Source organism: Amyelois transitella, chromosome 28, assembly GCF_032362555.1.
Source record: "Amyelois transitella isolate CPQ chromosome 28, ilAmyTran1.1, whole genome shotgun sequence".
Classification (NCBI taxonomy): Eukaryota; Metazoa; Arthropoda; class Insecta; order Lepidoptera; family Pyralidae; genus Amyelois; species Amyelois transitella.
Window position 1 is genome coordinate 831,684 of NC_083531.1, and position 14,493 is coordinate 846,176.

The 14,493-nt window shown below is 45.6% G+C and overlaps 1 protein-coding gene across 1 annotated transcript in view; it reads right to left on the minus strand.

Annotated features, from left to right (window-relative positions):
* The window catches only part of LOC106133685 (GTP-binding protein 2-like), a 28,352-nt gene that overhangs the window by 5,504 nt on the left and 8,355 nt on the right, over nucleotides 1–14,493 (minus strand). The window contains exons 6-15 of the mRNA XM_060952257.1: nucleotides 14,217–14,429; nucleotides 12,995–13,088; nucleotides 11,721–11,836; nucleotides 11,162–11,326; nucleotides 9,718–9,879; nucleotides 8,338–8,444; nucleotides 6,678–6,804; nucleotides 5,786–5,900; nucleotides 2,981–3,120; nucleotides 643–729 (exon numbers count right to left, since the gene is read on the minus strand). Of these exons, the coding sequence (XP_060808240.1) occupies nucleotides 643–729; nucleotides 2,981–3,120; nucleotides 5,786–5,900; nucleotides 6,678–6,804; nucleotides 8,338–8,444; nucleotides 9,718–9,879; nucleotides 11,162–11,326; nucleotides 11,721–11,836; nucleotides 12,995–13,088; nucleotides 14,217–14,429 (1,326 nt within the window). The remainder of the gene's footprint in view (nucleotides 1–642; nucleotides 730–2,980; nucleotides 3,121–5,785; nucleotides 5,901–6,677; nucleotides 6,805–8,337; nucleotides 8,445–9,717; nucleotides 9,880–11,161; nucleotides 11,327–11,720; nucleotides 11,837–12,994; nucleotides 13,089–14,216; nucleotides 14,430–14,493) is intronic.

The following is a 14,493-nucleotide window of genomic DNA, read 5'->3' on the forward strand; positions in this document are numbered from 1 at the left end:
TCTTTTCGGGACTACTGGCTCTGCCTACCCCGTAAGGGATATAGACGTGACTATATGTATGTATGAACTAATGATGGGTCATCCTAATTATATATTTTATGTATGTATATGTATTTATAGTGTATATTATGTATTTGTATGTATATCTTGTATGTCTCTTAACGGCCTCTGTGGCTCAGCGGTAGTACGCTTGTCTGTGACACCGGAGGTCCCGGGTTCGAATCCCGGCCAGGGCATGATGAGAAAAGAACTTTTTCTGATTGTCCTGGGTCTTGGATGTTTATCTATATAAGTATTTATTATAAAATATAGTATCGTTGAGTTAGTATCTCGTAACACAAGTTTCGAACTTACTTCGAGGCTAACTCAATCAGTGTAATTTGTCCCGTATATATTTATTTATTTTATGTATTTACGCATTTTTTTTGTAATGTATGTATTTTGTCAGTATGCATGTGCACTTTATCGCATCACCAACTTAAAGTTTTTTCTGTTTGGTCAGCTGGTTGACTGGTAGAGAATGCCAAACGGCATTAAGTCCGCCTTTTGTACATTTTTTTGTGCAATAAAGTTTAAATAAATAAATAAATAAATGTATGTATGCAGATATAACTGTTGTACACAAGTCCTAAGGGAACTCACCGACAGAGAAGCGACACAGTTCCCGTTGCAGCCGCCAAACTGCGGGCGGCGACGCGGCGCCCGGGGCGCGCGGTACGTCAGCAGCACCTGGTGATCAAACGTTTGGTGAGTCCCCATTTAATATAGTATTAGAACGTTTATGTACGTGTGGTTCGCCGCACTAGTGGAAAAAAGTATAGGACCACTTCACCCATTTCCCATGGATCCCATCAATGTGTGTGATGTGTGTCTGTCCGGGCCGCAGGGCGCTGGGCGCGGCTGAGAGTCCGAGCGAGGCGCAGTGTCCGGCGGTGACGCGGACCCGGGGCTCTGCCCGCTGTGAGCTGTGTGAGACACTCGCCTGTCCGGGCCGCAGGGCGCTGGGCGCGGCTGAGAGTCCGAGCGAGGCGCAGTGTCCGGCGGTGACGCGGACCCGGGGCTCTGCCCGCTGTGAGCTGTGTGAGACACTCGCCTGTCCGGGCCGCAGGGCGCTGGGCGCGGCTGAGAGTCCGAGCGAGGCGCAGTGTCCGGCGGTGACGCGGACCCGGGGCTCTGCCCGCTGTGAGCTGTGTGAGACACTCGCCTGTCCGGGCCGCAGGGCGCTGGGCGCGGCTGAGAGTCCGAGCGAGGCGCAGTGTCCGGCGGTGACGCGGACCCGGGGCTCTGCCCGCTGTGAGCTGTGTGAGACACTCGCCTGTCCGGGCCGCAGGGCGCTGGGCGCGGCTGAGAGTCCGAGCGAGGCGCAGTGTCCGGCGGTGACGCGGACCCGGGGCTCTGCCCGCTGTGAGCTGTGTGAGACACTCGCCTGTCCGGGCCGCAGGGCGCTGGGCGCGGCTGAGAGTCCGAGCGAGGCGCAGTGTCCGGCGGTGACGCGGACCCGGGGCTCTGCCCGCTGTGAGCTGTGTGAGACACTCGCCTGTCCGGGCCGCAGGGCGCTGGGCGCGGCTGAGAGTCCGAGCGAGGCGCAGTGTCCGGCGGTGACGCGGACCCGGGGCTCTGCCCGCTGTGAGCTGTGTGAGACACTCGCCTGTCCGGGCCGCAGGGCGCTGGGCGCGGCTGAGAGTCCGAGCGAGGCGCAGTGTCCGGCGGTGACGCGGACCCGGGGCTCTGCCCGCTGTGAGCTGTGTGAGACACTCGCCTGTCCGGGCCGCAGGGCGCTGGGCGCGGCTGAGAGTCCGAGCGAGGCGCAGTGTCCGGCGGTGACGCGGACCCGGGGCTCTGCCCGCTGTGAGCTGTGTGAGACACTCGCCTGTCCGGGCCGCAGGGCGCTGGGCGCGGCTGAGAGTCCGAGCGAGGCGCAGTGTCCGGCGGTGACGCGGACCCGGGGCTCTGCCCGCTGTGAGCTGTGTGAGACACTCGCCTGTCCGGGCCGCAGGGCGCTGGGCGCGGCTGAGAGTCCGAGCGAGGCGCAGTGTCCGGCGGTGACGCGGACCCGGGGCTCTGCCCGCTGTGAGCTGTGTGAGACACTCGCCTGTCCGGGCCGCAGGGCGCTGGGCGCGGCTGAGAGTCCGAGCGAGGCGCAGTGTCCGGCGGTGACGCGGACCCGGGGCTCTGCCCGCTGTGAGCTGTGTGAGACACTCGCCTGTCCGGGCCGCAGGGCGCTGGGCGCGGCTGAGAGTCCGAGCGAGGCGCAGTGTCCGGCGGTGACGCGGACCCGGGGCTCTGCCCGCTGTGAGCTGTGTGAGACACTCGCCTGTCCGGGCCGCAGGGCGCTGGGCGCGGCTGAGAGTCCGAGCGAGGCGCAGTGTCCGGCGGTGACGCGGACCCGGGGCTCTGCCCGCTGTGAGCTGTGTGAGACACTCGCCTGTCCGGGCCGCAGGGCGCTGGGCGCGGCTGAGAGTCCGAGCGAGGCGCAGTGTCCGGCGGTGACGCGGACCCGGGGCTCTGCCCGCTGTGAGCTGTGTGAGACACTCGCCTGTCCGGGCCGCAGGGCGCTGGGCGCGGCTGAGAGTCCGAGCGAGGCGCAGTGTCCGGCGGTGACGCGGACCCGGGGCTCTGCCCGCTGTGAGCTGTGTGAGACACTCGCCTGTCCGGGCCGCAGGGCGCTGGGCGCGGCTGAGAGTCCGAGCGAGGCGCAGTGTCCGGCGGTGACGCGGACCCGGGGCTCTGCCCGCTGTGAGCTGTGTGAGACACTCGCCTGTCCGGGCCGCAGGGCGCTGGGCGCGGCTGAGAGTCCGAGCGAGGCGCAGTGTCCGGCGGTGACGCGGACCCGGGGCTCTGCCCGCTGTGAGCTGTGTGAGACACTCGCCTGTCCGGGCCGCAGGGCGCTGGGCGCGGCTGAGAGTCCGAGCGAGGCGCAGTGTCCGGCGGTGACGCGGACCCGGGGCTCTGCCCGCTGTGAGCTGTGTGAGACACTCGCCTGTCCGGGCCGCAGGGCGCTGGGCGCGGCTGAGAGTCCGAGCGAGGCGCAGTGTCCGGCGGTGACGCGCGCGCACGGCGCCCTGTTCCTGTACACGCTGCGAACTGTGATCGGCACGAACGACCCGGTTTCCGTGGGACCTGGCGACCGAAACAATTGATACATTTAATCACGTCTATATCCCGTGCGGGGTAGACAGAGTCAACAGTCATCAAAAAACTGAAAGGTCTCGTTCAGTTGTTTGGCTTAGTGACAAAATTGAGATTCAAATAGAGACAGGTTGCTAGCCCATCGCCTAAAACTCATCAGTTTTTCGTAAAAGGCGACTAAGGGATAGGCTTATACGATGGTATAGGCTTAGTCGCCTTTTACGACATCCATGGGAAAGAGATGGAGTGGTCCTTTTCTTTTTTCTGTCGGTGCCGGGAACCACACGACACGAAACAATTAATATAGTATAATGAATAATCTATGTATAAGAGGCACAGGTTTAAATCCCACCACGGCCATGTACCAATAACTATTTTCGAAGTTACGTACATTAGTTTGAATACTAACCGACGCTCTTACGGTGAGAGAACACATCGTGTGGAAACCTGCACATTCAGGCAACTGGATGTGTGACCATGATCGATCCAATACGGGTTAGGTTCCGCTGCAAAGGTTGCGGAGGTCTGATGGGAGTCGCTTCGTGTAAAAACCTGACTCACCCAATCCAGGATCCATGGTCTAAGGCATACCCCGGGCTCGTCTCCAGAGTTGTGGGGATGCAACCTGGACTAAAGCCTGTATAGGGATTTTGCACATTTTAATAGTTTTAACCTTTTCAGCGCCAAAGTCTGATATATCAGACGTTTAAGTTTCGTGCCCTCGCCGCCAAAGTCTGATATATCAGTCAAATAAATCTTACCAATTTAGCTGTATTTTTTCTTATCTTTATAGTACCTGACGACATATGCATAACATTTTTAGACAGTTCATACTTTAGTTAATCAAAAATAACAATTTCACGATTTATTATAATGTTATTTGAATAATAAATTATCAAAAACAAAACCATGTTTATCAGAGATTCTGACTTTTTTTTTATTTGAACCCTCAGCGCCAATGTCTTATATATCAGACATTAGTGATGTTACATTACAATGTTACTACTTAAACCAGAAATCTGGAACTCTCAAAAGAAACGTCTAAGAAATTAAAAATATTACAGGTTTTTGTTTTGGCCATAAAACTTTTTAGTGTGTCGTAATTTTACCAAGTTTTAGCACAGAAAATGCATTTATTTTCAAATGATGTTTTGCATCGAACTCAGTAAATTGCATGGTATGTCACAACACTATAGCGACACGATCATGCATCTGTCTCGTACGCCAACGACTGATATATAAGACGCGGAAGTGACGTCAGAGGCGTTAGATGTTTCTAGAACTATTTATTTCGTGCTGTACAATGAGGGTAGGAGGTATCGATAAATTATGGAAGTACCCTGTCATGTTATTTTCTGGGATATCATCTCTGCGTTGCTGTGTAGATTTATTATAATTGCAAATTAATATTTATTGAAATATGACCACTGCAAAGGAGTTGATTAGGATTTACCTTTTAGCCATGGCAATTGTAAGTAAAACAAAATTGAGACGACGAAACGAAAAATTACACTTTCAGATGATTCAAGTTAGTCATGTAGGGTAGGTAAAATTTTTACAACATTCAATCGGTTTTTGTCTTTAAAATAAAAATAACCTGATTGAAGGATTTTTAAATAATAATAATACGATCATCAATATTAGTAAAATAATAATTGTCTCCATCATTTAATTAATTAAATCAATAAGTTAAATGTATATCTTTCGTAAGGTATCGAAGTTTATGACCGGAAGTTGACACATCACTAACACTCGTTAAAAATTCATATTAAGCGTACGCCACTGTCTGATTTATCAGACACGTAGTGATGCAATTAATTATCATGATTACTTGTGCGTTTTTTCGCTGTATTAATACGCCACTGAGATTTCAATACATTTTAAAATGTTTCAAGGAGTAACAATAATAAAATAAAACCCATGAACTTAAAATATAACTGTTTTATAATGATTTATTTAATACAAATTAATAATATCGATACTCAATATTGTCAACACTAGTAAATCAACCACGTTTATTGCCGTGGCGTGTGGTGAACGTTTTTGACGAAAACTCTTGGCGTGGAAAGGGTTAAATAATATAATTGCAAATAAATAAAATTATAAATACACACATACAACCGTGTAAATTGACGTCCGATGAAAATGCTGCAGTGTAGTTTGTTCCGCCGCTTCTTCTGCCCATGCGCTTTGGAAGCGGTAGTAGTTATAATTAGATTTAAGTTATGTGACGTCAATTTCAAAATTGGATACAAAGTATCACTTACCTTGTATCCAATTTTGAAAATACGAGTAAATCTATTCTATAAAAACTCATACGCGGAACTCCTTCGTCCCGCCAAAAATTCGGCGGACGAGTAAATTTAAAAATGTCAAAGAACGTTTTGACAATTATTAAGCGATATGAAGTATCCTATAATAATAAATAAAAATTTTTAATTTGAATTTTGTTTTTTTGACAAGTGAAAACCTTATTCTATATTTTTTGACCAGTTTGTTCCTGTACACTTAAAAAAATAATTTAAATCTTTCATTTTATCTTATATCCATTATCCAATCTTCTCTTACTCTGACTGCGCTTCACCTTCAATTGAGTAAGCTTTAAATCTATCGATACACCTGTATGAAGAAGAAGAAGTCTTCTTCTTCATCTTACCTATGATGAGCTGATCGCCCTCATATATCTGCCCTTTGGCCATCAGCCCGCCGACGACGGGGCCCTCAGAGTCACCCACGTGGAAAATCTCGTCGATTTGAAACTCGCACGTCTCCTAAAATAAACAGTTAAACTAAATATAAAACACGTCTCTAACCGTGCGTACAAATTAACATAACATAACATGTAATGCTCCCTTGCGGAGTGGACAGGGCCAACAAGTCTTAAAGACTTAGGCCACGTTCAGGTATTGTTTGGCTAAATTATAGTATTGACATTGAAATAGTGACAGGTTGCTAGCCTATCGCTTGAAAGAAGAATCTCAAATTTTCAAGCCTAACCCTTAGACGCCTTATACGACACCAAGAGATGGAGAGTTCCTATTCTCTTTTTTTTTATTAGAGCCGGAAACCACACGGCGGCGTCTTATATATAAATCTTATACATAGACACATTCTTAGGCAGTTTAGTCTCAACTCGATAATATATTTTTCTTATACATTTTGTGCGAAATACTATCAGAAAATTTAACATGATAAGGTAAATTAAGATAGTGGAGTTACTGTAATTATTAATCTCAATTCTATCATCAAGCCGAACAGCTGAACGCGGCCAATCAGTCTTTACAAAACTGTTGGCTCTGACTACCCCGCAAGGGATATAGACGCGACTATATGTATGTATGTATGTAAGTATGTCTCAACTGTGTTTTTTTATAATGTTGTGTTTAATTCTGTATTTTGTGTCTGTAGCAACTGAATAAACGATTTTATCTATCTATCTTTGTATGTGTATGTAAGTATGTATGTTGAGACTATACAAGTTATATGTATGTATGTATATGTATATATGTTTGTAAGTATGTATGTTGAGACTACACAAGTTAACTCACATCCTCCGGCTTCTCCTTAACATCCACGCTGGGCGGTTGGAGCGCTAACAGGTACGCGTGCAAAGCGTTGAGTCCCGCGCCGCGCACGCAGCTGACGGGGAACACTGGAATATGCTCCAATTCCGGCCTGGAACGCGGTTCAAATTCAAATTCAAAATTTTTATTCATACATACATACATATGATCACGTCTTTATCCCTTGCGGGCTAGACAGAGCCAACAGTCTTGATAAGACTGATAGGCCACAGGCCTGGAAATACGTCAAAATGTTGTTATTTCTAATTTAAAAAAATTACATACATATGTATTAAAGGGTCAGGTCAAAAGTACCCGAAACCGCCGAGCTTGCATGAAGAGAGTTATGAATGTGGATGAAGCGAAGAAAAAAAGAGAAGAGATTTTATGTATGTATGTTTGTCTATCCCTTGCGGGGTGGACAGAGCCAACAATCTTGAAAAGACTGAATGGCCACGTTCAGCTGTTCGGCTTAATGATAGAATTGAGATTCAAACAGTGTCGGGTTGCTAGCCCATCGCCTAAAAAAGAAACCCAAGTTTGTAAGCCTATCCCTTAGTCGCCTTTTACGACATTCATGGGAAAGAGATGGAGTGGTCCTATTCATTTTTGTATTGGTGCCGGGAACCACACGGCACTTTTTATTCATTATTATAGGATACTTCGTATCGCTTAATAATTGTCAAAACGTATGGTTTAACAACATTGGTTGACGTCAAATAAATTACTTAAAACTAAGTTTACTACTTTACAGTGAGAGATCATGTTAAAAATTAAATAAATAAATAATAATAAATAAATATGAACGGGATAAATTACACAGATTGTGTTGTGAGCTAGCACGAAAGTAAGTTCGAGACTTGTGTTACGAGATACTAACTCAACGATACTGTATTTTATAATAAATACTTATAAAGATAAACATCCAAGACCCAGGCCAATCAGAAAAAGTTCGTTTCTCATCATGCCCTGGCCGGGATTCGAACCCGGGACCTCCAGTGTCACAGACAAGCGTATTACCGCTGCGCCACAGAGGCCGTCAAATTTAAAAATTGCTAATTATCATGATTTCTATACACATATATATCTATACTAATATTATAAAGCTGAAGAGTTTGTTTGATATGCTCCAATTGCGGTTTGGAACGCAGGAAGAGATTATTCAAAAATGGCTAATTAATTATCTTGATGATTTCCTACAAGCGGCCCGTTAAGGCTTTGCGCGCGGCATAAACATGGATATTACTCGACCGATTTTGTCGAAATTTTGACATTTTTTAAATTCCAGGAAATTCGCAAGACCCACGGTAAATTAATATGAGAAACATAGAGAAACTGTGAGGGCCGTGTTGTTCCCGAAACCAATTTAAAAAACAATTGGACCATTCCATCCCTTATCCATGGAAGTCGTGAAAGCCGACTAAGGGATTCTTCTTTTAGGCGATGGGATAGCAACCTATCACTATTTGAATCTCACTTCTATCTAATATCTAATAAGCCTAACAGCTGAACCGGCAATGTCTAACCCGCAAGGGATAAAGACGTGATTAAAGGAATGAATGAATGAGATAAAAACCTTTTCTGGTAATTCTGAATAGCTAAGACCCACGGTAAATTTTAATATGAGAAACAATGAGAAACTCACCCCTCCTCTACCTCTTCTCCCTTGCCATCGTTGATAGAGTCCAGTATAAGTTTCTGCGGCGCCACGCAGTCTCTCGCCATGTTTTCGTCGGTTATCAAAAGTGGTTTCTGTAACAAGAAATTTTATGTCATAAATCCTAACTAAATAAATATATACGGGACAAATTACACAGATTGAGTCTTATATAGACAAGGAAGGTGAGGTTCTTCGTCTTTTTTATAGCTTTTAGTTACGGTTATCACGTGGTTATCACTCAAATCAAATATGAAATATATTTAAATAAATATATACGGGACAAATTACACAAATTGAGTTAGCCTGGACGTAAGTTCTAGTTCTTGCGTTACGAGATACTAACTCAACGATACTATATTTTATGATAAATACTTATATAGATGAACATCCACTTATAAATACTTATATAGATGTAGTTACAGGAATAGAAAAGGGTATGTTAAGATGGTTCGGTTATGTGGAGAGGATGAATGAAAGCAGGTTGACTAAGGAGAATGGTCGGAGTGGGAAGACCTAGACGAACGTATCTTGATCAAATTAAGGACGTCCTGGTAAAGGGTCAGGTCAAAAGTATCCGAAACCGCCGAGCTTGTATGAAGAGAGTTATGAATGTGGATGAAGCGAAGGAAGTATGCAGAGATCGTGGCAAGTGGAAAGAGGTAGTCTCTGCCTACCCCTCCGTGAAAGAGGCGTGATTTTATGTATGTATGTATGAACATCCAAGAACCAGGCCAAGTAGAGAAAGTTAGTTTCTCATCATGCCCTGGCCGGGATTCGAACCCGGGACCTCCTGTGTTACAGACAAGTGCACTACCGCCGCGCCACAGAGGCAGTCAACTAATATAAAAAATGCGAAAGTAAATTTGTTAAGTTTATTCGTAATCTCTACGTAGTGTTATCTACTGATCCAAAGATATAAGTATATATAATTCAGGAGTCTGAAGATGGACATACTTTTCATCCCTTACCATTCATTCCGATAAAATCTAAAGCTACCGTGGGATTTGCAAAAAAACCTGAATTCTTTGGTAGATGGCGCTAAACTCGCGCGGGCGGAGCCGCGTTTGAAAGCATGTTACATTAAAAAATGCCAAAAACAGTGAGTTACACAAAAAATAACGTCAAATTAATAAAAAAGAAAAATTAAATTTTGACATCCCCGATTTGGTCAGTGTTCCCATTCATTCACTCATTCGTTCACTTTTGCATTGCCCACAGTATGCAGTAAGGCTCTCAGCCTCCCTGTTAAAGGTAATCTCATGGAGAATGGCAGCTCAAAGACTATATTGAGAGTATATACTGGAATGGCGGCTCAAAGACTATAATGAGAGTGTACATATACAGGAGAGGCTCTGTCATAGCTACCTTGCCCACGGTGTGCAGTAAGGCCCTCAGCCTCCCTAGCAGGGGCGCCACGGCGTTGGATTGCTCGCACTTGCTGATGACGGTGAAGAACGGGAGGTCCAGGGCTATGAGCAGGTCTATGTGCTCTTCAGTTATACGAGTGATTCCCGCCGTTGCTGAGATCTGAAAAAAAAATAGCAACAATAAAGACAACATACATACATACATAAAATTACGCCTTTTTCCCGGAGGGGTAGGTGGAGACTACCTCTTCCACTTGCCACGATCTCTGCATACTTATTTCGCTTCATCCACATTCATAACTCTTCATGCAAGCTCGGCGGTTTCGGGTACGGGGCATACAGACAATAAAATTGCCGAGCGGTTCCTTGCAACAATAGAAAGAGAGAAAAGGACCACTCCATCTCTTTCCCATGGATGTCGTAAAAGGCGACTAAGCGATAGGCTTACAAACTAGGGATTCTTTTTATATGCGATGGGCTAGCAACTTGTCACTATTTGAATATCAATTCTATTATTAAGCCTATCAGCTGAACGTGGCCTGTAAGTCTTTCAAGAGTTCGTGCTGTCATCATAAAGCTGTTAAATGAACGTGAAGTCTTTTCAGGACTGCTGGCTCTGTCAACCCCGCGAGGGATAAAGATGTGATTATATGAATGAATGAATGACAAAATCTCACCACGAGCATAGCATAATGCGGCGAGTAGCCAGTGAGGCCGTGGACAGTAGTCCGCTGGTACTCGCTGCGGCCGGCCAAGTCCAGACAGGCAATTATAGCTGTTAAAGTGTATCTTGATGACATGATGACAGATGACAATGACGGCCAACTCACCACGAGCATAGCATAATGCGGCGAGTAGCCAGTGAGGCCGTGGACAGTGGTCCGCTGGTACTTGCTGCGGCCGGCCAAGTCCAGGCAGGAAACTATAGCTGTGGAAGTATATCTTGACGACATGATGACAGATGACAATGACGGCCAACTCACCACGAGCATAGCATAATGCGGCGAGTAGCCAGTGAGGCCGTGGACAGTGGTCCGCTGGTACTTGCTGTGGCCGGCCAAGTCCAGACAGGAAACTATAGCTGTTAAAGTGTATCTTGACGACATGATGACAGATGACAATGACGGCCAACTCACCACGAGCATAGCATAATGCGGCGAGTAGCCAGTGAGGCCGTGGACAGTGGTCCGCTGGTACTTGCTGCGGCCGGCCAAGTCCAGGCAGGAAACTATAGCTGTGGAAGTATATCTTGACGACATGATGACAGATGACAATGACGGCCAACTCACCACGAGCATAGCATAATGCGGCGAGTAGCCAGTGAGGCCGTGGACAGTGGTCCGCTGGTACTTGCTGTGGCCGGCCAAGTCCAGACAGGAAACTATAGCTGTTAAAGTGTATCTTGATGACATGATGACAGATGACAATGACGGCCAACTCACCACGAGCATAGCATAATGCGGCGAGTAGCCAGTGAGGCCGTGGACAGTGGTCCGCTGGTACTTGCTGTGGCCGGCCAAGTCCAGAAAGGAAACCAGCTTGGCGCTCCGTTCGCCGATACGTTCCGCTGTCATGAGTTCTGAACAACCGTAGTTTACCACGTTACCCTGAAAGGAGAATTTTTTATTAAGATGGTAATGGTTGCATGTAACTCTTACGGTTAGGTTAAACATCGTGAGGAAACCTGCACATTGAGGTAGACGGATGTGTTACCATGATCGATACAAAACGTACATACATATGTACATATCACCACGTCTATATCCCTTGCGGGTAGACAGAGCCAACAGTTTTCTTGAAAAGACTGATAGGCCACTTTCAGCTTAATGATAGAATTGAGATTCAAATAGTGACAGGTTGCTAGCCCATCGCCCAAAAGAATCCGAAGTTTATAAGCCTATCCCTTAGGAACAAGATAGAGTGGTCCTATTCTTTTTTTTATTGCTGCCGGGAACCACTCTGTGACTATATGTATATATATATTTATTGTAATTCATTCACCTGAGCATCGAACCCCAATATCTCGTGGCTCAGCGACGAGGTCCGGCCGCTCTTCACCTCGTGCAAATGTCTGAACATGTTGAGACGGGCGCTGCCACGACCGTTGTCCAATTCGCCTGGAAGAAGAAACGTTTAAATTTTTTTTTTTAATTAGTGACCATTTTACAGCCTTTTTGTTTTTGTATAAATGTGTAATTCCCTGGAATCATATACATCCTACCGATTACGGTGAAATTTGATATTTAGGTTAGCTGAAGACCCATAATAACATACAGGCTACTTTTTATCCCGGAGTTCCCGCGAGACTGATACGGTTTCCATGCGGACGAAGTCGCGGGCGGCCTCTAGTACATACATAAAATCACGCCTTTTTCCCGGAGGGGTAGGAAGAGACTACATCTTTCCACTTGCCACGATCTCTGCATACATCCTTCGCTCCATCCACATTCATAACTCTCATCATGCAAGCTCGGCGGTATGGGTACTCTTGACCTGACCCTTTGCCAGGACGCCCTTAATAAGATCAAGATACATTGATCGAATTTATTCGAACTAATAGACTTTTTAGTCTTAAAAAATTAAGATTCTTCTTTTAAGCGATGGGTGAGCGACCTGTCACTATTTGAATCTCAATTCCATCATCAAGCCAAACAGCTGAACGTGGCCCATCAGTCTTAACAAGATTATGTCTACCCCGCAAGGGATATAGACGTGATTATAATATAATTACCTTCGGTGCAACAAAGTGACAAAAAGCCAAAATTGCAGAAACCGAACTAAGCATGCCAAATTGTTTTTGAATCATACCTTTTCTTGGGGCAACAAAAACATCGGCGTAAGTAAACAATTAATTTTGCAAAGATGTTAAACCTACTTACTATAAATATTAATCCAGAAATGAACAAATACATGGGAAAATAATTAAAACTCTTCTCCCGTTAAATTTATAAATAATAAATATAAATAAATATATACGAGACAAATTACACAGATTGAGTTAGCCTCGAAGTAAGTTAGAGACTTGTGTCACGAGATACTAACTCAACGATACTATATTTCATAATAAATACTTATATAGATAAACATCCTAGACCCAGGCCAATCAGAAAAAGTTCTTTTCTCATCATGCCCTGGCCCGGATTCGAACCCGAGACCTCCGGTGTCACAGACAAGCGTACTGCCGCTGCGCCACAGAGGCCGTTATAAAAGAGTTATTGCGACTTTGTTGCACTGAAGGTGCGAATTATGTATGTATACTGTTTTATCGATCATACCTTGCGTCAGGACCCCGATGATGGTAGACTTGCCCGCCTCGTTGGCCCCCATGACCGCCACCCTCAGCTCCACACTCTGTTGGGTGTCGGCCAACTGTCAACAATGACATACTGTTGAGACTATTGTGGCGACATCTCTACGCCACTCGTCACAACATTGAATGAAAAAAACTACTGTCAATCATCGCGAAGAAATTGACGCTCTCAACCAATAGCAGCGAAGAATTTAAATCGCGATTTCAAAGATTTCAGGGATCGTCAACCGTTCAACATCGTCTGTCGCGCGGTTCCCCAGGCATAACACGTAGCCTGGCGGAAGATCTTCCTTTGGTGGCTGTCGAGCCGAAACATCGCTCCCGCTACAACTACTAACGCCATCTATACGAGAGTCTCCACAGCAATATCAGACGTTTTGGTGACGTCACGATTTTGTACAGTGTGTACATATCTTATATTGTTTGACGAAATATATGTATTGTAATATTTGAATTCAAACCGATGCTCTTACGGTGAAGGAAAATATCGTGAGGAAACCTGCACATTCTGCAAACTGTATGTGTAACCATGATCGATCCATCTCAGGGTCAGATGATCAGATTGAAAGTCGCTTCGTATAAAAATCCAACTCACTTTATCCAGGATCCATGGTCAAATTCATACCCTGTGCTCCTCTCCAGAGTGATTTGTAATTTTTATTTTAATGTCATTTTTACTCATTAATATAATTGCTTGTATGTTTTGATATTAAAATTTATTTTTAAATACGACATTTGACGTCCATTAGGACAGTTCACAGCGATGATCACAAATATGTTACAGCCTTTAACCTGTGTTGCACAATAAATATAGTATAGCGGTAGTAGCGTAGTTACTACGAGGCTGAAATAGCCTGTGTTATTTGTCCCGTATATATATTTATCTATGTATATGTACTCATATTAAAAAGCTAAAGAGTTTGTTTGAACGCACTAATCTCAGGAACTACTGGTTCGTATTATAAAAATTATGTTTGCTTTAAATAGACCATTTATCAAGGCTTTAGGCTATATAACATCACGCTGCAACTATAAGGAGCAAAGACATAATGGAATATGAAAAAAAACCGGGAAAATTATTCATCCTTGAGGGCTTCAATGATGCCCCAAATAACTATTCAACGCGGACACAGCTTCAAATATATTTGATTTGATTGCTAACAACGTAATAACCGTAACTGCCTCACCTTCCTGATATAGACCTCGGCGACGGCGCGCTGCGGGCCCACCCTGCGCACGGCCACATGCGCCAGCGCGGCGCCGAGCGCGCGCGCCATGCCGCGCAGCGCGTGCAGCGAGGCGCGCAGCGGGCGCGCGCGCAGCCCGCGCAGCGCGCCGCAGTCGCGCACGCCCACCACGTACACCGCGCTGCCGCCGCCCGACCGCAGCCGCCACTTCAGCTGGCACAAACATGTTGTGTCATTTTTTTATTTATATATTTATGTACAACAAGAAAAATTAGCA